Source organism: Thermobia domestica, chromosome 2 (genome assembly GCF_964235325.1).
Source record: "Thermobia domestica chromosome 2, izTheDome1.hap1.1, whole genome shotgun sequence".
NCBI classification, from domain to species: domain Eukaryota; kingdom Metazoa; phylum Arthropoda; class Insecta; order Zygentoma; family Lepismatidae; genus Thermobia; species Thermobia domestica.
The window spans coordinates 293,000,716-293,024,756 of NC_137455.1; the positions used below are offsets into that span (position 1 = coordinate 293,000,716).

The 24,041-nt window shown below is 32.7% G+C and overlaps 1 protein-coding gene across 1 annotated transcript in view; it reads right to left on the minus strand.

Annotated features, from left to right (window-relative positions):
* The window catches only part of LOC145679460 (aminopeptidase Ey-like), a 114,413-nt gene that overhangs the window by 36,995 nt on the left and 53,377 nt on the right, over positions 1–24,041 (minus strand). The window contains exons 5-9 of the mRNA XM_081750040.1: positions 21,631–21,814; positions 17,740–17,896; positions 14,117–14,382; positions 12,489–12,681; positions 9,066–9,343 (exon numbers count right to left, since the gene is read on the minus strand). Of these exons, the coding sequence (XP_081606166.1) occupies positions 9,066–9,343; positions 12,489–12,681; positions 14,117–14,382; positions 17,740–17,896; positions 21,631–21,814 (1,078 nt within the window). The remainder of the gene's footprint in view (positions 1–9,065; positions 9,344–12,488; positions 12,682–14,116; positions 14,383–17,739; positions 17,897–21,630; positions 21,815–24,041) is intronic.

Below are 24,041 nucleotides of genomic sequence, written 5' to 3' on the forward strand. Positions count from 1 at the left end.
AGATGTCGGCGCCGTGGAGCTTGTACAGGACCCATTTCTCGTCACATGTCAACATCCTGTCCAAAAATGGCTCCTTCTTCAGAGGAGACAACAAAGAAACACAGGTGTCTGCTCGCGTTGCCTTCTGGCCCGGAGTCAAATCATGTGGGACCCATCAACTCAACTTGTAATGCTTCCCAAGTTGATGGAGGTGCTGCCAAATGGTTTCTCCACTCACACGGAATTATAGTCCCAGTTTCTCACATGTTTGGCCCACTGTTCGCCTCAATGTCTGCCTGGAGATCTTCATTTTGTACATGTGCGTACCTGGCACGTGGTGCGTCATCGAGTGTTTCATCACCGACCTTAAACTTGTTAAATTATCACTTCACTGTCTGCGTAGTCACAACACCCTCATCAAAGGCCTGGCGTATCTTCCGTACAGCTGCAGCGGCGTTTGACCGCAGTTTGAACTTGTAAAGCATACACGCCCTTATGACGCTCTGTGGAGGTCCCATGTTCACTCTGTCCTTACGCAAATTCACGGTGTAACTGAACTGCCACAACCAGATAGTATGTTGGATATACCCACACCAACAACTGATCTTTGCCTTATCTCCATTCGCATTCAACTCATGGTGTGAGGGCCGACTGAACACAGACCTTCACAAAAAGCGACAGAACTTTCTTGGTTACCTTCAATTCATTAAAATTTGTAAAATTCGGATTCAGCATAGCACAATGTGCAACCATACAATGCGTATGCAAAAGACAAATGCTTGTACACATTGTAGAGGTACAAGTTGTAATTCTCTTGAAGCTGACATGGATGATGATTGAGATAAAAGTAATATATAAGCGAAGATATATATCTGCTATAGCTGCTTATGGCACATTCGCAAGAGTCAGTTAATTAATTTTGAAAATTGAAATTGCTAGTTTAACATTGCTTAGTTCCTTTACAGTTCCATGTAGCAGAACTTAACATAGCTAACTTACCTTACTTACCTTAACCTAACTTACAGTATCCACTTCTTACTCGTACATGTAATTCTTATTTTCGACATATTACATATACGTTAAGTTGTGCATATAGGTGCACATAATGAATATAGGGGTAACATATTTTAATTTTAATGTAAGAAAGCTCTAACACATGAAAACTATTGAACACTATACTGGATATAAAACTGCAGTGACCATGGGAAAATACTGTAATAAAAATATTTTTTTTAAAAAAAGAAAAACCTTGTTTAAAAGTATGCTTTCAATTGATCTCTGTATAAAGCCTAAGGTTTCAAATATTGAACAATCCTCAACATATAACAATATCAAGTACTAGGAAACGTGGCGCTACATATGCACTCTCGGAGAGTGGTAGACTTTTCAACACCGTTTATCTAAGGTATTTTTCATTTTAAAAAAAGTCAACACTAAATTATACATTACAATAAGATCGCAGTTTAGTGTTTTTTATACTTCAATTTGTTAGGCTGTTAAGGCCCATACTCTACTTCTGTTAGTCAATTCTCCAGTTGGAACAAATAAGGACAGCTATTACATTGCTGGTGTTCTCATACAATGGTACTTCCTCCAGTAAAATCCGTGATAGAGCACGCATATACAGCAATTATAAGTTTTCAATAATAATAAATAAATAAATACCTTGTAGTTTTTTAACTTTATTCTTTTTCTTCTTCTATCTGGTGGGCCAAATAGGGATCAATGCTACATAGTTGAAATCTATGTATTCTATAAGCTTTACAACGATGTATACATCATGAGACTGTGGCGATTAGGATGGTCGCAGGGTGTTCTTATATAATGGTCCACTGGTATTTCCTCCATTGAAATCGGTGATACAACCCCTAAAGGGTATCCCATATTAGGACACCTTCCTCGGCCTAGATCTCAGTGATTGTTGTACATCTTACACACAAATGTGTAAAGTATGTAATAACGAGTTTTTGGTTACGCTGCTGTACACAGGGTTGCCAGAGATGAAATATTTTCGGAAAAAATCGAGTTTTTTGTGATTTTTAAAATTCCTCCTCCTCCTTCTTCTTCTTCTAGTCGGTGGGCAAAATTGGAAACAATGTTACATCGTTGGAATCTGCGTTCCATAAACTTAACAAAGATGCATTAGTCATTGTTATATGTTAATTAGGAGGGGGACAGGAGGCGCGTAAGTGAGACTTTGCGAATAGTTTTAACGCATTGCGGCCATGTTGGAAAATTCTCCATAGTGGCCTTATCCCACCTCGGAGAGTGGTAGACTTTTCGCTATCGTTTTCCTCATGTATTTTTCCATAAGAACCCGTTAACAGAAATTGTATTGCAATTTATTCCCGGTTCAACAACAATTTGCCTAGGCTATCAGCTCCCTTGTACGCTACAATGCTCCATTGAAAGTGTGAGCCATTCGTCTGGCATTTCTTTTTCTTTCTTTATTCTTTTTTAAAGGACCACTTCGGTTAGTCGGGGCCTGGATGATTGATGCTCTACTGTATTGCAAATCATGGCCGTTATACTGACACAAGTATTGTGTAGAACTCAGAGAAAATACATACAATAAAGTTTTGGCATTTCACAGCTGTTATTCTATGTATTAATATTGATAATACAGTGGTCATTTATTTTCAACAGAATGAGTCCTATTGAACCAAATACTGGAATATTAGATAAGCATTTAAATATGTACAAATGAAATCGATGTTATCTGTTACAGCATTACAAAAGAAAAAAAGTCTTATCCGTTTGAAATGAATTTCTAAAAATTGTATGTACTTCGAATTGGTATCTTTATCATGTTGCTTTGATTTAAATGCTCATTATAAGAGGGAAAAAGAGGTTCAAAAAGTATGCGAAAAGTAGAGCATGTCAGAAGCCTACATATTGGAGAGTTGCTTGAAATAGAGCTCCTTATTAAAAATAAGAGATCGTCTTCAGAGTTTCCGAATACTAAGCTTCTAAGGGGGAGGGGAGAAGGGTGAAAATTCTATATTTTTCTCAATATATAAAAATGATATCGACTTTCTCTCTCTCACGAACACGGAATAACGGTTGAGATGAATTTTGGAAAATAGCACTGGGGTCTAGTTGGGTTGTTATAATTTCAGTTCAAAACTGCATCCTAAGATGGAGAAAAGGTGTTCAAATAAATGGTTCAAATATTTTTCACAAATCTATTCTTGAGCAAAGAACAATGTATTTCAGCTAGTCTTTCTATATTGCTTTCTACACGAGAGAGAATTGTAATTTTGTTTAGGAAATATATATATGATCAAAAGTACTACATTTCAGTCTTGATATATTTTATAATTCATAGTAATTTTTGGTGGCATTATGAAGAATTCCCTAGACAAAATATTCTTTGAGATAACTCATAAATATGTCAGTAAAAGTTATAATTTATAACGAAGTAGCTAATTTGTTCTTGTAGTAGCAAGTGCATCAATTTCCTCACAATTTGTGTTGATTATTTCGTGTGTTCTTTTATACATTTACATTTTCCTTTACATTTATATGGTTTACCAATTTGCATTTTTATTTTTATTTTTCATTTCTTTATTCTTTATTTTACATGGCATCGTTATGGCACTGTTATATAAGGTAGAGCCCGAGTACTACAATATTCAGTTTCATACAGACACATGTACTTTATCAATCTCGTATTAGTAATCTTTGTCTTTTCGCAAAAATGAATTGCTTGACACAGAAATATATTTCATATCTGAATGTAATAGTCTTTCATTGAAGAATTAGGAAATGTAGAGTTTAATGTAGTGTATTGAATTTGTGTAGGCAAGGAACATATTTCTCTCTCACTAGCCTGCTGTTGATGATGTAGACGGCTTCCCTCTTGTACCTGGAAACGGCTCGTCCTTATAGATCGGCGAATGAGACTAGACGCCGAGTGTACTGGGTTCAGTATTTATCCAGTGCGACTTAGAATGAGGATAGGTGGTAATTGAGAGTGTTACTTCTAATAGAATAGATTAAGTTCAGAATTAGCGTTTCAGACTCGGCTATTTATCTCTGAAAGGTTAACATGTTGGTCTGCTAGTAATGTGTGACCATATTAGAGACCGAACTGAATGAAACTAGGAAGTTCTTAGTTTATATACCACGGAAGAGATAGTACTGAAACGTGCAATGATTCTCAAATCCAAAATCTCGACTTGTGCACAAAAATGTTGAAGAGAAATACGTTCATCATCATAAGTAACTAAGAAGTTCTTACAGTTTGTTACAATTTGTTGCATACACAGTTTTATATGAATGGAAGTTATACAATGAAGACAAACAACATAAATCACATTTGTAGACATAATGCTATTCTTTCCGGCTTGTCTGAACAATTTAACAAGCGGATAGAAAAAACAAAACTAAGACATGAACGTGTGTGAAATAAACATATAGATTTCGATAAAATTAAGATAATCATTTCCATTTTTATTTTTTTAATCTAAAATATTGTTTATTCTCCTTACTCGTTGTTATGTTGTCACTGTGAATGTTCCACATAACAATTACAAATAAGTAAATGATTTTGAAGTGAAAAGAAATAACGTTCTTCTACTGGGAATCGAAACTAGATCTGCGATTTTGAAGGCGAGAATGCTAACAACTCAATAACGAAAAAGAACAAGTTTATTATCTGTAAATGATCGTTATATCTTATAGAAATACGCGGGAAATTTTAAGCCTCAATCGAAGTCATACTGCAGGAGAAATGGCTACTCCTGCTTTGCAAATAGAGAATCAGGCAGCTTTGCAAAGAGTTTTTTATGTGTTTGTGAACCGAAATTATTTTTCACATTTAAAGTAATGTAAATACAATTAATCCGTCCTAGCCACAGAAACATTGTACTTAAGTATATTTTAAAGTGTTTTTCTATGGTGAAGAACATAGAATGAATATAACATTATCCTTTTTAGAGACAAATAATAATAAAGATAATAATGTTAATGACAAACATGCAAAAGCACTACTTGGTGTGTGGAATTGTGAGTACAGGCTTGTGTGTGCATTCGTTCCCTGAAATATTGTTCGTAAGCCGAAGATAAAAATATTCACAAAACTTGTTGGCAAACCGATTGGTTCGGAATCTGAGGGATTTGTGAACTGTGGGCCCATTGTAATTCAAATGTAAGAGATATCTATACATCTTGAGTGCCTCATCAAATCTTTGTGTGCATATTATATAGTTTTTTTTATTCAATTTTTATTAATGATTTATTTATTTGTTATAGTCCTGAGTTGTTTAATTAATTAATTACATTATTGTTCTTATTATTATACGTATAACAATAGAAATGTAAATGATAAAATTCTATTTTCTTGGGGCAATATTTGTAATGATTTCCTTTTCGCAGTTCTACTAGTAAATTTACTACCCTACTATACACAAATAAACTGAGTACTTACATTTGTTTTATCGTGAAACTTAGTCGACGAAATTACGATCATATTTATGCAAGTGGAACATATTTCCATAGCAACAGGTTGATTAAAATTAGAAAATCCTTGACAATAATGACATTTGCAAATACATAGTGAATACATATAGTATTGTTGTCGATGTTCCATATGAATTTTGTGTTCACGAATAATTTCTACTCGATATTTAGATTAACCTACGCTCTTTTTCACATTTATTTTTTTGCCCAGAAATGCAGTTACGAGACGCTTCGAGTGAAGAATATTCGTTAATTGAGTACATTTTTCGTATCAGAAGAAGTTATTTATTGCATTTAAATAAGAAAGAACTAATGATATAATATCTAATGATGATATTTAAGAATAATAATTCACATTTCTTATCTAGATTTTAAGTATGATGAAACCTTTGTATATTATGCTGTCTGAAGGCAAAATTCTAAGAAGTTTCAGATTTATCTTGCAATTTTCAATGCAGAAACTTATGAATAGTATAGGGTCTCGGTGGCTTAGTGTTCGAGTGTTCACCTCTGGTATATGGGATATCTAGTTCGATTCCAGCTCGCACCAAGGGGACTTTATGGTCTGCAAACAACGGTTCCTGATCTTTTTTCAGGGTTCTCCCGTTTCCTCTCACTTTCTACGTTCACCCATTCACCCATTCACTATTTCACCCATTCTCATCATTACTGTCTCCTTTAGCCTACAGAGCGTAACTGTGAAACGTTAAACTGAAAGATTTTGAACAGTTTTGAAACAAAATAATTTACTCTGACAGTAGATTAACATCCTAATTTACTGTACAAACCTAAATATGATATAAGTCTTCCATTTTCTAAAAATATTATTTAGTTCAATAGATCTCAACGAATGTTGCCTTTCATGCCTTCGTGCAAGCCAAGAAGAGGAGGGAGAATGTAAGAGCCTTAAACTCTGTTTGCAGCAGCTTAAGCACACTCTAAAATTTTCTGGAGATACTACTGTTTTCATTACCAGTACAGGCATGATAATTAAGATTCTACTTTGGAGTGTAAGTTCACGTCTCATTCATCTTTATATTGGAAACGGATGTTATTGTTTGCGTCTCAAATTATGTAATTGAGTTTAATTCAGTGCATGACATTCTTGTATAAACTCCTTAGTTTGGAAATTGGAAACTTAGTATATGATAGGATTCACTCCTTAGCTGGAAGTAAAGAATTTAGTATATGGTTCGATTGGTCATAGATTTGTGTTTACGTGATGTTTTAACTTTGATTTGAATTATTTGTTGTTTTAAGTTTTTCGGTCTGTTTGCAGGGTAAACATTATAAAAGATTAGTGGTGAAGAGAACATTGGTGTATAGTTTATTACTGTAGGAATAGGAAAAAAAAATTAAAAAAATATATTAGAGGAGAAGAGTAACTTCAATAAATAATTACTGATAGATGCTATGGGGCACATTTTGTAAATGGCTTTATGTTTACCTTTGCACCTTTCTGTTTTTGTTTATATCATGCTCACAAGCATTTGTTACTTCTTAAAGGCTGGAACTCTTTATTTTCTCATCATTAACTACTTTTGTACTGTCCTATAAAGAAAATGGGCCAAACAATTCCCAGACTAAACTAGTTTCGCATAACACTTATTACAACTTGGCCACTTCCAAAACTGATATGAAGAATGCCCTGACTACATTCAATTTTGTGAACTTCGTAAAATGTCAAAAAAGGTTTTTCGACAGATAACAAGAATTATTATTTAGTGAATACAAAGTAACAAATTTGCATAAAAGCCTTAAGCATACTAAATTTTAAATTAATGACACGTGAGTAAGAACATATATGAAAATCAATGTGTTAAGTGACTGATCTAACATATAAATATCTTGAAATAAACCTTGGAGCCATAACTGTTGCAAGAAATAGCTTGGTTTTCACTCGTACGTTAGTGGACGGATACCAATTTGAATGATAAAATTTTAATAAGAGCTATGTGAAACTAGTTTAGTCTGGGTACTCTTGGGCCCATTTTCTTTATAGGACAGCTCAAAAGTAGTTAATGATGGGTACATAGGAGTTTCAACCTATAAGAAGTAACAAACGGCTGTGAGCATAATTCCCGAGTGAGTCGAAATATCAATATAATCTAAAACGGAGATGAACATAGCTGCAAAGATAAGCACGAAGTTAGCTGCAATTAAGTTTAATTTAATTATAATATATCTAGAATTCGTTAAAAAAAGTGTGAAATACTTCATTTTTTTAATTAAAAAAAATTACAACTATGTGTAGATCTAAAGACTACCTCTCCGTTGCCAGATGCGTAAATGAGACTTATACATGAGTCTATGTAGTATATAAATTTGCATCAGTATCATATAAAATATATTTAAAGGGAAAATTCACCCCCTTCTGAAAAAAATAGTTATGTACTATAGAGGAGTCATCAGGAGATGGTCCCTGAAGTTTCTTACCAATTGCGGGGGGAAAATGCAGCCTCTACTTTGGTGCTAGTGTTACCAACCACGTTACTCCGTTTTACACCATTAAGAAAACTGCCATTAGAAATGCACTGAAAAAGTGTTGACACGTGAGTAGTGGACGCCACTGTGAACTGTCAGAGACCTTTTGCTGGCTCCTCTATAAGAAAGCCGTCTCCTGTCCTCAATTATAAAATACACACTGCAGAATATAAACTGGAACTAGCAACTTATTCGCATGGTATATGAGAGACCACACTAGATTCTATACTAGTTCGGAAAGAATTTCTAAACTTTTTCTAACTTTCTGTCAAAGTACAAAAGAAACTCATTACAAACTGTTTTTAGTATACAAGCTTGCTGTATATATGAGACTATGGAATGTACGTAAAATTAAACCAAAAAATATATGAAAACGTAAATGTACACAACTGTAATTCAATAATATAGAAATTTAAGAAAATATACATTGTTCCTTCATGTGAACTTGAAACATGGGCATCCATAAATCTTTCAATCACTTATCACAAACCAGTAAACTGAATGAAGGCAGTAATAGATTCAAGGCAGAACTAAGAAAAAAAAAATATTATTAAATACTGTATTCTGTTCTGTCGATGAAGTTCTCAATGAAAAATACAAACAACAATTCCACGACTCAACTATTGTAGTGTACGTCTTGTACATCTTACATTAAAGTAAATAGTATTTTTATACGTACTAATGAGGTATAATAAGTTCTACACCAAACTGCAATTTGCTCATGTATTTTGTACTCTGAACACAATAATACAATACGATACAAAATACGAACTGATTTGTAGAAATTCTATAGGCTGATTACGAAGGAGTTTATATTTGAATTTGAAACTAACAGTTACAGAGAATAATCTATGGTAATAAATAAGAAATTAACAGAACATTTACACTTTTGTGTTACAAATGATTACTAAAAATTTATTTCCTTTCCAATTATGTATATCCATTGAAAAGGTATTTTCAAGACTATTCATAAAAAAGTAACAAGTTCCTTTGTATTTCTTGATAACCTTATCATAGGTGTAGTCTGCAATACTTCAATATCACTGTAGGCTTGTTATTAGTAGTAGATTTAGCTTCCAGCGAAGATTTTAAATGGTTTAAAGAAAGTGTTTCTTTATAATAACATGTGATTTACTTACCACAAACGCTAAATTTCCTGAGTATTGCTTCGTCAATTTAAATATACGTTCCACGTTGGTTAACGCTACTTTCCATGGAACATAATCCTTTTCCCGAGATAAGTAATCAAAAATTTTCATAGCTAAATGATAATCGAGATCGCCAGCTCGTGCTAGTTTCATAGCATCATCGATTATTACAGCCCGGTTTATGGGTGAAATTTTCACATAGTCTGGTGAATGGAGATATTCTTCTAGCAGGATCCAGTTCTGTATATCATAATTCACTTTATATAAACCTGTAGACAAAGAGAATATAGTAGGTAATGAACATTTTTTAAAGTTTTTGATTTGTGTTTTCAGTGACGAACCAAGAAATAAAATTTTGAAGGTAAATTGTAAAGTATATAGTCCCTTTAATACGTTCCAGTATTCATTATGATTGAAAGAATGATACCTGTTGTTGAAATGAACCATGTTTTATCCCATTACATGACCACATTTACAAAGGTAATGATAAAGCAACTTGTTAGTACAAGTTACTCAACTGAAGCTCTATTATTATATGGACTAATTAGACTGAAATTATCTGCTGTTGACTTCACCACAAAATCATGAGACAACATACACTACAATACATAAAGCTGAAACTTAGTATGCAGCTCAATACTCATGGCACCAAAGAACAATTAACCTTTCTTTCAACCTGCAAATAGTACTCCGAACTTAGATTTTTAATACACTTTTTGAAGAAGCGCTTTTGCTATGTACTAATTTTTATTTATTTATTTTTTTTATTTATTGCCACATACAGCCGTGTGCCCAAAATAAGATAATATTATTATCAATATAGCAGAGTAATCAAAGTTGACAGATGAAGAAAATAAATTGTAATATTTGAGAATGCGCGAAAGTAATTTCGTTAATTTCTTCCTCTGCGGATTCGCTGTTCCTTTTCTGCTAAAGACGGAGCAAGAAAAGTAATTTATTGTATCAATAACTTTGGAATGGATGTTTTGATTTAAGAATGGTACAGTTATCTGTAAAAGACGATATATTTTTCTTTAAATCTGAAAACTAAGTACATTAACTTAAATGTTTTGTGTGGAACTTTGCGGAGCAAAAGCACAGAAACAATGAAAGGCTTTCAAAATGTGGGTATAGAGAAAGAAAGAAATGTACAGGCCTAACCGAAAATTAATAAGAAGCGCTAGAAAAAGAGCAATGTTGGTGTAATTAAGAAGAGGAAAATAAATTGGGACGCTATTCGGGAAGAAACTGTATCCTGAAGAACTGATGAAAGATATGGTGAAAGTGCAAGATTATAGTGAAGAAAATGCTACAATTGATGAACAGTACTAAAACAATAATTGGAAATTAGCTTAGGATTGTAATGCACGAAGCTTTCAATTTGCAGCAAGTGACCTGCCAATAATAGCAGAATGCTTAGAAGGATGATAATAATATGATATACACTTTTCGAATTGATTTGCAAATCTATCCTAGGTTTGGTTCTGTTTCTGGAAACAATATTCCATATAGCCTTAGAAACTGTTGGCAGAATTCAACACTGATATGGCTCTATAAAACAAAGAGAAACAACATAGTTACAAAAAGGATCTGGTTAGAAATCGAATACAGAAAATTTGTTACGCAGAATACCCACAGAAACATATTTTTTTAGTTTAACGTCCTACGATTATGCACTAGGGTTAAGATATATTGTGGTGGTGATGAAGAAAATGATGGAATGAAGAAAGTGAAAGGAAACGGAGAAATCCTACACACATGGTGTTCCTCCACCATAAGACCTACTTGGCGAGAGCTAGAATTGACCTAGAGGTATTGTTTACTTGTACAAAATAATTACCAGAAGTTGCATAGTTACTTAAGACTATAGAAATAGAAGAAATAGACATGAAACAGAGAGAACTAAACTCTGGTATAAAATCCGTCGGGCTAGCGAGAGGCCACAGGTACAAATTCTGCCTGCTTGGTGATAATTTATATATATACATATATATATATATATATATATATATATATATATATATATATATATATATATATATATGTTATTCGATATAGATTGCTAATATGTGAGAACGAAATAACATACTATGCTATAAGTAGATGTAGTCCATAATATAGAACTTCATTGTCTTATATGGATTCCACTAAACCTTACTTTATGGTATATGTGATGGGAATTAATTATTACAATTTATTCGAGAGATATCTATTTCATTTTCAGTGATAGTGTGCATGAAGATTTAACAATATAATGCCAGAAAACTTCTCATATCACTTTTGATAACTCTTTTATCTGCTATAAAGTTTAACCATCAAGTTAAGATCATAATAATCATTCTGATATTGTGCATCATGTTCTATTATTATTTAATATTTTTTTCCTACAAATATACATTTAAAATTTGAAAGTACTGTTCAGTCATTAAGGAACACTACACAAGTTTGAAATCTTGACTTCTGTTTCGAAGAATATTCGAAAAGGCTCGTATTCCTAATTTGTGACTGTGTATATGTTATAAAATGAATGTTCAAAAACATCGTCAAACGAATTTAGTTGGGTGTTGGAAACTATGCATAATTTACCAAGTGGCTTTAGGCAAAAAAAAAAAAAAAAAAAAAAAAAAAAAAAAAAAAAAAAAGTCAGTGTACTTACAGTATTATTTTTAAATAATTACTACTATTGTTTATTAAATGTTTTTATGCAGTAAAGTGGTTATCGCACGTATTTTTAGTGTGCTGACGCAACATCGTGAACTATTTGACATAAGAAGTAGTAGTACTAAAAAAAAAAGTCAAGAGAGCGTCAGAATAATCGCGATCGGAAGTGATATGTATGCTGATTGCTGACCAATCAATTGTATGTGCGTCATCCGGCGGAGCATAGTCCTTCTTTAGTTTAGTTTAGTATTTCATTTAAAATTCTGAATTTGCATTTGAAACTGAAATTTTGTATTTACACGTAAAGACGTGCCTTAATAAAGGAGGTGTAATACATTCTCATATATTGTAATAAGTGTTTCTTTCAGATAAAATGTTCCAGGGGGGCACACTTAGAACTACCACCATTGCCCCTCCGAATACTATTTATTATTATATTATAGACGTATTACTTTGGTCTCCTCCGGGGGACACTTTCGGAGCTCCGGGGACAGTGCCCCCAAAGAAACACTAATTGTAATTGTATTCGCAGATGATAAGTACAAGAATTTCAAGCTATGCTATAGGACAAAAATTTAAATAAGCTTACATACAATAACTTGATTTGAATATGGTTTGAGCTCATGTTTCGAAGCATTTTTGACAAGTAGAAAATGTTCATTAATTCCAAACCTTACCTTTAGGTACTTAGAAACTGATGGATCATACTAGATACTTAAACGTGTGACTTACAGTGTAATTTTCTTCACCTACCTTTTCCTCCTATGTTAAAAATGACCCATTGGTCTCCTGGTGGAAATCCTCCAATGACCACAGTCTGAGTTCTGTTCAGCCACACTTTTGGAGTGGTTGTTAGGAAATCTGGGTTGTCTTCTGATGTGTATGTAATGGGTATCCACCAACTAGCATTGGATATATTTCTGCGGGCGTGAAGAATGAAACGGCTCTGAAAGGTCAAAAAAATGCCATATGTTACGAAAAATCCAGTTTTTATGTCCATTTCTTTTAAATGTGTACTTATTTTGAGTAATGAAAAGGAGATGTCTGCGATGGGTCAGACACGTGGATCCAAGGGTGTGTAGAGTATTAGAAAAAATCAGATAAGAGATGAAAGAACTTTGGACGGCTGAATGATTGGAGGGAAATATGTTGAAGTTGGGGCAAGATGTCATTAAATTTTGCGTATAGTGATAATTACGTGTTGCATAATAATGTTGCTTAGCGAACAACAGTGCAATAATGGTGGAAAAGACTTCTGTTTACAGTCTACTTTGCTATATACAAACAAAAGATAAGTATTATTTTACTACAATTTTACTACAATTGTACTAACTATACAGTTGATCTAAAAGAAGGGATAAAAAACTCTTAGCTATTGTTTTGACACGTTTGATGGTGTGCTGGTAGTGGTGATGTCCACTGCTCGGTTATGGTACTGCAATGATAAACCTTCGATTTCTTTAACCCTTACAGGCAGTTATTTATTATCCCATTTTATATTGACAAGACATTGAATATGTATACATTGCCCTTGTTATATGTACAGTATATAACAAATTTACAGTTTCACGTTTTACTTCATATTTACAAGTGTGGTATATTTATTTGGTATCACTAACATAATAATATATTACTATCTCAAATCATTTATAGTACTTATAATCGTTTAGAATACGACCGAACTACATCTGAGTTAGATCGACGGAAAAAAATATAATTCAATAATGATTTTATAATCGATGTCATATTTTAATTAAATCTATTACTTAAAAATTATCGTTACAGAGAAAGATCTGCCACAACTGGATCCTATTATATGTCATTCAATCAAAACTGTTATAACTATTTCCTCTTATTATCTTCTTGACCTATCCAGAGACTTTTTCCTAACTACAATTCTATATCTTCACTTGTGTTTTTTATGCAAATCTCGTGTTTTGTGTTTCTTATAGATCTATCTTATTATCTGCATTATGTTCAGTAATGTGCACATATTCAGTGAGGTGAGTATATTATATTCTTCATTGTCCATTTGTTATATTTTTGATCTAAATGTATTTCCCAAGAGATTGCAACAAAACAACCTAGAGATGTTTTTATATCTATATCTATATCTATATCTATATCTATATCTATATCTATATCTATATCTATATCTATATCTAATATCAAATCATCATAATATTTTTGTCTGTCGAAGTTCAACGGCCTACTAATCAAAGTGAATACTACTCATTAAACATTTTCATCGATATTTCCTCTTGATTTATTTCACTTTTTTTTTTTTTTAAATATTTTCCTCTTCTTATTTAGAGTAATGGAGTTTCACAGTCAACCACTATTTACTTAATAATTCGAAAAGTCAATGGGCGTTTACTTACTTGTGATACATTAGCTGTTCCGTCCATGTAGTTACGGGTAACATTGAGTACAGGGAACCCGGTCTGTGTCGTCCAGGTGTCGACTATCATCTTTACTGTAAGATTCCGAGGAAGCGTCTGATCTCCATGTGCTTGCAAAGTAAGAAATGTCCATAGTTCATCTGCTTCTGTGTTTTGAAAGAGACGAACTCTCACGTACTGAATTACTGCCCGGCGCACTGTCAGTGCTGACAAGAAACTATGGATCATCCATATAATAATTGATCCTTAGGAAGAAAGCGAATAATAATCATAATAATTTGAACATTCTTATTTTTACTTTTACTACTAATGAGGAAATATTGTTTATTTACCTGACTGTCGATCGAAACAAGAGAGACTTCCAACAACTTAGCATATGCATTCGTATGTTTTCCTTTCTTTCACGATAACTTTCTTTAAATATATATACATAAATTATTACACTTGGAATGCCTTTTCTGTTATCAATTAAATCTATTGTTCGGGGTTGAAATAAGCCAAGAATATACAGTAGGAGTCGATAATCCGAACGTCAAAAAACCGAATGCGGTCCCTAGAATCTTTTTACATTTTGTCTTAGCGCTAGTGATAAACAAACAATAGGGTTGCCCGTCGGCGTTGTGTGAAGTCAGTGTTTTTACAAAAGCTCATTCATATGTAATTGTTTATCATGCATATTTTTATTTTTATTTTCCCTTAGGTCTATACAAATTAAGTTTTAAGTGTGAGTTACAAGAACAGTGTAATTTAGTGTACGAGCAGGTTCTTCCGAAACATTAAATGTAAGTAGCCTTATGTACATTATTGTAATTACTGTATGTACTGTATAAGCACTGTATCGATACAAGGGCATACCGTACAGTATATTTAAACCTAAATGCATTTTCTTGGTCATTGTCGAAAATCCGAACAATTTGAAAATCCGAACTACCTGTGGTCCTAATTAGTTCGGATTTTCGACTTCCTACTGTATATGTGAAGAGATAAACTTAGCTCTAACTTTGAAATATGCATATTCACATGATACGATGTTTTCTACAATGATGTTCATGACTGCTATTCAATTCTTAAATAAACCATAGCGTGTGATTTCTTTCATACTCAAAAATAATTCTGACTTCTTAGAGTTTAAATCGATAAAAGATGAAGGTGTTAATTAATTTTCAGCTGAGAGGGAAGAAAGGAAGGGAAGAAAATCTTGCACGGTGAACTTTGAAAATTTAAAACGTGGTGCCGGATTTCTATGAGGTTCAAATATCATTCCTGTTGTTTATTGTTGAGGTTGAAAAGGTTAAGGGGCTAAATACAACAGTAGTATAGTAACTTCCTTAATTTTGTTTCCGAGGTAAAGAAGCGTGGTGTCGTTTCCTTGAGTTTAAGCTTAAGAATTAGACCTATTCCTGTTGCTTGAGCTTGAAGTCGGTCAAACCTAAGGGGTTGAGTTTTCTTCTACTTAAAAATATCTCGCACGTTAATTTGCGTGAAAATTTTCCATTCACATGAAAGCTATCATTTGAATTATTCCTTTTGTTTGTGACCGAAATCCATCACGGGTAAAGGAATGAACCTCTCAATTTAAAATGTCCGTCATTCGGCAATGAACAATCGAGTTTCCTATCAGATAAAAAAAAAAGTAGGATAAAGATGTCGTTTATGAGAGAAACACATATGAACATAAGTGATAATTTAAGAAAATATATTACAATTTTCAATTTAAAATTTTGCCCTATAAAATAAAATGTACCTATTTACTAGTACAGTAGGTTAAAACTTTCGAGATTACAATTGGAAATAAAATGATCCACTTTACATTACAATAAGAGGCAAGAATGTTACGCAGATATTTTTATTGGATAACTGATCTTCTGATTTTCCCTATTTCCTACAGAATATCTTACGTTCTTATTTATTTATTTATCTATTTATTTATTTTTAAATTTCCAGGATTCAAAAAAAATATGATGAGTCACGAACATTATTATTATTTTATTGCTGAAATTAAATAAGTTTATATTTGGAAACAATTTTGCATGAAAAGTAATTAAATTCTTTACGGAATAATATTTGTCGTATTTTTCTCTACTTTCTGAACTTGTTTCTTAAAATACCATATGAAATATACACACATAAAATACATGAAATCGAAACTACTAGATGCAGAAACATGTAATATGATAGTAGCAAAAAGTAGGGATGGAAGTTAAATGATGTTTATTTTCGTTCTTAGGTAAATATTAGCTATTATGTTGCTGGTTAAGTAAAATCTCAACTGAAAAATGTATTATATGGTTAAATTATCGAGAACAAACCTTGTTACTATCGTTTAGTAGCATTTTAGAGTAAAATATAATAAAGCGAGAGTGAACCAAGAAAGTTAAGGACATGAGATGGAACAATGAATATAACTGCTGTTTACAATGGTATCATCGACACACTAGGACGAATTTAGAAAGAATTGGACTATCGTATTAATGTTTACCGTTATTACAACTGGTGCGCACACAGAATATTTTGAACTTGATGGTACAAATATCGAAACATGCAAACTACGAAAAGACTTAAAATACAATGAAACCTATCTATATAGGTTTCATTGAAAAATGGTTAGTAAAAATCAGTGAATTTTAATACAAATACCGTTTGAGATTATAGTACAAGGCATTTCTAATGCAGTAACTAATTATCGTGTAGTATTATTTTACATTTTATAAATAGTGTACATAGAGAAAGTTATTTTTACAACACTTTTAGATTAGTAAATAAATACATATATTTACCACTCGGAAACCAATTTTAAAATCTTGTAAATTCCTATGTTAATTATTTACAAAAGGCTAATTACGTTCTTTATTATTTTATCCCTTATAACTATAACGATAGAGAGGTACAGGATTTTCCAAATATAAATTTTTTAGTTTCAGGAAACACTCTGAGCAACCATCCAGCTCCATTTCCCTTTCAATTTCTTCTAAATAGACGAACACCAAAAACAAATTTTAATTGTGAATTTACAAATATACTACAACCATCCTGTTGAGGATTTGACCTGCAACCAGCGGAATGAAACAAGGACTTTTTGCCGTTATAGTTTTTCTCATGTTTATACTTTGCAACATCACTACTTATTTCATTATTATCTTTCATATCTCGTCTCCAATAACCTGAATGTATACTTGGAGGACATGAAGCTACATTTCTTCCCTGAATTTATCGACTTTCTGCGACATATCATTATTGAACGATCTTTTGAAAATTACGCATACAGACAACTATTCAACCGAACACTTTCGAACAGTGTAGAAATTAAGTTATTTTAATGGTACCAATTTCCAAGATATACAGGTGGCCAAATTAATAAATAGTGATTGTCTTATGCAAAAATGCAAATTTCAGAAATTTGAGGCTAAGTTCGGTAGATAACAAGTTAGTAAGTTTTATTTACTTGTTTATAATAACAGTTTGGTCTGTATATTATTTGATTTCTGATAACCTTATTCTTAAAATAGTAAAACAAGCTAAAAACTTTCTTTAGTCTGATATCATGCCTTTGTAATTTAAGGAATTAGTAATGCTTTATTTATTTAAAATTCATACATTTTTACCTTTATTGTACGATATTTTATCGAAAATCTGGAAAATTGATCCTGGATCTACTAAAGGCATTGTAATTGGATGTGTTGCTTTCATTGAGTCTCTTGCATGCACCTTCAACATGTAGTCTACATCTTTAACCTCGGTGATTCGCCATGTTGGTTCCAACTGTAAAGATGTAAAAATGATGATTCATACACACTTTGTTAAATGATTTTTTTCTTTAATCAGTTACATTGAATACATGCCTGAAAGATTTTCATTTGTATAGGTTTAAGAAATAACTTAGAAGTATCTGCTTTGGGGATCAGTTAGTTGCAGAAAGGACCTGAGTCACATTTTTTTGAAATTTGCATTATGAACTTTTCAGATTCTCTACGTGTATATTCAACTTTGGATACAGAAAGAGCAGATGTTGAAGATCTTAGAATGGTGTGAAAGCAATATTAAACTACAGGTTGATCGCAAGACAGATCTGCAATCCTGAATTTGAAGTTTGCTTTTAGTGTCTCAAAGCTGCACAAAATAAACTCAAGTTCTTTCTGCAGTCATTTTGATTTGATTTGATTTGGGTTTAATGTCTCGTTCAGCAGCGAGGCTATATGAAACGTGGACCTACTGATTAACGTGGAATTCGAACCACATGAGCTCCCACCGGGAATCGAATCTGCAGTCATTGATTCAATTTTAAATAAAAGAAGCAAATTATAAAAAAAAAACATAACCTTTTTGAGGATACTCATTTACTACATAGTAGCATTTACTTGTCATTATTCAAAATACTTATTTGAAAATACCTTTTTATTAATTATTCAGTATTCTTTTTCTTTTCTGATGATAAGTATGTTCAGAGTTCAGTAGATTTTATTAAATGTTTTTATCATTTAATATCATTAGAATAGTGAAAAAAATTGAATCAATGTTCCTATCTGTCTAATGATATTTTGAAGGAATAAGTCTTTGTTTAATATTCCTTCTTATCATAGAGACCTCTATGGACAAGTAGATTCGCTATAAGATTGAGGAGATAATGCACAATTGCTACTCTTCAGTAAATAACCGCTTTAAGGATCTTTTTATTTATTTATTTATCTATTTAGGAAGTTTTATACTAGTTGCAAATAAAAAAAATATTGAAGAAACAATTTAATAAAGGCTCTTAGCTTAGAAGTCGAAACAATCTTATCATCAGAACAGAAAAAAAGAATACTTAATAATAATAATAATGATAATAATAATAATAATAATAATAATAATAATAATAATAATAATAATAATAATAATAATAATAGTAATAGTAATAGTTGACCTTTTCACTGCCAGTCCTGCTGTCATTATTAATAGAATAGAAAGGAAAAAAGAAAAAAAGATGGAGAAGAAAACAAATGAACGAAGAAGGCTAAGGTGATTTAGTACAGGCTTTCTTTTGGCAAACAGAAATATATGAATGCTGTCTTCTTTTTCTGAGTGAGGAAGGAAAGTTAGAATATAGGATTTTTAAAACTATGAACACGATTGAAAACTATGGTTGAAGTTTGTGTTGGATTGGTTGTGTGTTCGGATAGAAGTGAATGAAGAATCTTGCATGAATGTTGATGTTTATAGGTTGAAGAAGTTTTCAAAGGAGGGTGCAGTACAATATATACAGACAGGATGAATTTTTTAACTTGAGACTGCAAAATATCTGGAGGAATAAGCATAGAAAAAAAAACTTGTTCTAAATAATTTAATATTTTGTAGGAGGAAACTCATGTATGATAAAATTAGCCGGGCTCCACCCCTCTGGCAATGTAGAAAACTTAAATGAGGACGCTCATTTTTCATTGCAGAATCGAGCATTTTTTTTTCCGGTTTGTGATAGATGGTGCTGTACTCAATGAAAACTAGTTTCACTAAAGTTTCCTCAATTCTGAGCTCTCACGCTTAATTTCAGAATTAATCTGCGACAAACAATACAAACGTTTTTGCCTTAAATGTTTTCTTGACTTGTGATAGATGGGGCTACATTTATCGCAAGAAGTCCTTAAGTTCTATCTTTTAACGGAAAGACTATATTTTATTTAATTTTGCACTGATCAAAAGTTGATATGACGAAATCTGTTTCTTTGAAGTTGTCTCAGTTTAGAGGTACTTGTTTTCGATATGTCCCCTTGCTTTTCATCTTTCAGTTAAAAGTAAGTTTTCAATAGTATCTTTGACTTCCATGCATTTATTGATTTGCGCTTCGAATGATTGTACACAAATTAAATGTGTGTCTGCAGTAATTTGGGCACAAGCATTATTAATCCACTACATCAGCTTTCCAAAATTTTTTTGGCATTTTATGTTTTAGGAATTCCAACTAAAAGAAAGCTGACGACGTAAGGTTGTCCCAGATCGTCCATAAATTCTCTTTTCTTTTGTATAGGCAGATAACTTATACTTATAGAGTAACAGTAGGACTCAAATGACAATACGAAATACAACAAAATAAAATAATGAAACTAGGCTAAACTAGTTCCAAAACAGCAAATGAACGCAGTTCAAAACAACGAACGCAGTTCAACGAATGTAATGAAAATGTCCAATTGAACGTGGTGTCAGTAGAATCCAAAATGTAAAAGGAAATGTACTTCAAAAATAATGCAAAATAAACGAATGAAAAACCTCCTAGACAAGTATCTTAACATTTTTCTCAATGAAAGAAGTGAGTGTTAAATAGAAAATAATTCTATTAAGATAAGATACTGTGGAGGTGGATCACAGGGTGAGGCAACAGATAAAATGCTTGGTAGTCAACTGCAATTATCATCGCACGCTGCACCTAACTGAACTACACACACGACAAATCCGAATTGTCTGAATTCATATCGAAAGCAGAGACATCTTACACGCCACCTACCAAGAGTCGAGAAAATGTTTAAGACAAAAGATTGGGACTGTTTATGGTAAACTTATTCTGAAATGAAACTTGGTGGACTTCCAACTGAAGAAACTTTAGCGAAACTAGTTTCCACTGATTACAGTACCATCTATCACCAATTGAAAAAAAAAAGTTTTGAATTTTCCTCTTTAAAATAATGTTTTTATTTCGAACATTATTTTTCGTCCAATTCTTATTTTCAGGTATTTTGTTGTCCCAAGTTAGAAAACTCATCCTGTATATTTTGCCTGAATATACGTAGAAAATAATAGATGTACTGAAAAATAAGTAGATGAGATTGCCTAAATCGCCTGATTGAATGGCAGAATGTGTACATTTATGACTTCTGAAATGTGCAAATGTCAAATTGGTACTTCTAAATTTCTCAGAGGTTGTTCCCTTCTCTCTAGTGCTTTATCCTTTGTCGATACTTATTCAGACCTCGATCTGACTATCTCGCTTCCTTCATAATATTAAAGATAGCTCCTGTGACATATGACTATGCTGTTTCGTCTACAACTCTTTTTTACGCTCTAATGACGAGATGCCCAGTCTTGAAAGCTTAGTTCCATTATATAATGTTTTCAGTGTGCTTTTTGTTCATTCAGATGTACCCAGAAGGGTGGGAACTGGGGGTAAGAGACTTAAGGTACGTCACTAAAAATTTAGGAAGAGGTGGAAACATGAGACATTCAAATTACTTAGCAACTAAAAATTTGTATAAAAATTAGATAAGAACAACACTTTTAACCAAGGTTGTGCCATGACTGGGAAGGGATACTGGAAATCACAATTATTGAGAAAATAAGTATTACTTCTTTGATGATATATGTTGGGAGGATTTAAGGTAGGATAAGTCATAGACATTAGTGAGATGGGAACCCCTGGTTTATGAGCATAAGGCACGTGCCATTAATTTGAATTTTCTTATGGTTGCACTGAGATTCCTTTATTGTAACCATATAATAGGTATACATAGATAAATAGATGCATCGCTAACCTGTTCTATTGCTAATGTAGACATGTAATTCGCAAATGCTTCAATAAGCCATAAGTCCGTCCACCATTTTGGAGTTACTAAACAGCCAAACCACTGATGAGCAAGCTCATGAGCAACTATAGAGGCTACCTTTTGCTGACTCATTACTGAAGATACATTCGCATTGTACAGGATATCCGCTTCCCTACAAAAATAAAATAATCATATATCATATTTTTTAAAAGTATTTGACAGTATATCTATAAACTTATTGTGAGGCAGTGTAGTTTGAACATGAATTTGAAAACTTATAACAGTGTTAGTTGAGCCAGTACCGTCACAAATCTTGGGGCTCCGGAGCAGAAGGTTAATGTACCCTCTCCCAATCAGCGAGTTAGTTTGAAGATGTAACAGTTAAAGCTTTATACAGAATAGATATTCCCCAATATATATAATTGTGTTGTTTTCAAAGAAATCTACATAATGAAACCTTTATATTGAAAATGTATGTTGTTATTTAAAAAAAGTTTAAGAAAGTACGAGTACTACTATGAAGAATAGATGAAACTATAAAATGCTCTTTCAAAATAAATTTAACAGACCCTTTAACATTTCCGAAATGAATTAGGTATTCAGTTTCAGAGCAAAATTGATTTAGCGGATTCATGACTCCCACATCTGGACATGGATCTTCTTATCAGAAGATATAACGATTTTAGCCCCTCCCTGAATTGATTTCTATACGTGATACCTCAGTTCTGCGAGATCTTCACTTCTCAAGGGCCCTTTCTGCACCTATGACTGGAGCGCTCTCCTTTTAAAGGTCATTGAAACAAAACAAATTAGCCTATTAAATCTTTCGATTTCAGCGATAAAGTTTCGATAACTATCAGAATAATATTATGCTGATCGGTTTTGCTGTTGATAGTTTCCGTAATTCTTGTTATTCTGCATCTAAGGGACCAGCCTAGGTTGACTATCTGCAAGATATTGGGTATTGTACAATGCGAGCTGTTTTAATCGTTTATTTGAATGAATTTTACTTTTCGAATATCACTTGTATTTTAAAAATGGGGAGGCGGAAGGGAGTCAAAAGAAGTTTACTATTAATCATAAATTTTATAATGTATATCTCACATACACAAAATGAATAACAGTGTAATTTAAGGATTCAGTAATAAGAGCTCCAAACAGCGAGGACGGGGACCCCGGTGCATTGCACCCCTTGCACCACCGATTGTTACGATTCTGGCTATAGCATGTCACTACAATTGACGTTAGAGTACTGTTTCTTTTTGGAAGTTATAAATTCCATTTTCTTCCCTATTACTCATAAGTGTTGCATATATTTATATCAATTCTAAAGGAAGTTCTTTTTCAAATAATAAGAAGTGAACTTATTTCACTAAGATATATTTATACATTTATGTAATGAATGAATTCGAAAGAGTTTACTAGATATGTCAATAGGTAACAGCAATTTTGTTATATTGCATGCCTGGCTCTATGCACAGAGAAACACTTGTTACATTACCTCAATGTAATCGCCTTCCATCTCTCTTGTCTTGTGCCACATGTCTGGATAACATTATATACTGTCAGCGCGACAATCTTTGTCTATGTCTCACATATGTCTATTCATATGACATGGATGATGACTTCTCTTGTATCATAGTGTTTTCTGCAAAGTGATTCCATCGATTTGGCGAAAGCTCATTACAAAATTCCAAAAAACATTGTTGTGCCCTGCGCCCACATGCCACTTCAATCTTGATTTACGCACGTTTTTCGTATTTCCGAAACATATTGTTATGGTGCTTCTACTTTCCTCCTTTAATTTACGACACTGTTGCTTTTTATTGAATAACATATAGTCATTACCACTTGCCACACTCATTATTAGCTATGGAAATCTTGTAGTGCTGAGACACAGCTCTCTGACATGAGAACGATATTGCCACTATTATCCAATATATGTATAGAGCTCCTCTGTGGCTAAGCGGTTAGCGTACGCGCCTTTGGCGTGGGAGACCCGGGTTCGATTCCCGGCGGGAGCGCATGTGGTTCGGATTCCACGTTAATCAGTAGGTCCACGTCTCATATAGCCTCGCTGCTGAAAGGGACGCTAAACTAAAATCAACTCAACTCAACCAATATATGTATATTCAGTCACCTGAAATGTTATAATCTTATCCTACTTCTTGCACAACAATTTAACAGAATGATGTTTAATAGTAACAATGAGAGACACAAGTATTTCAGAATTTTTATTGCATTATATGGACGTGATTATGTTTATTTACATAAAAGAAATCTAGGCGTCGAAATCAGCTTTGCTTCTGAAGTACGAAGTTCACAAAATGTAAACAAAAGCCATACTTGAAGTAACCTAATGTGTAAAGTGTATATATATATATATATATATATATATG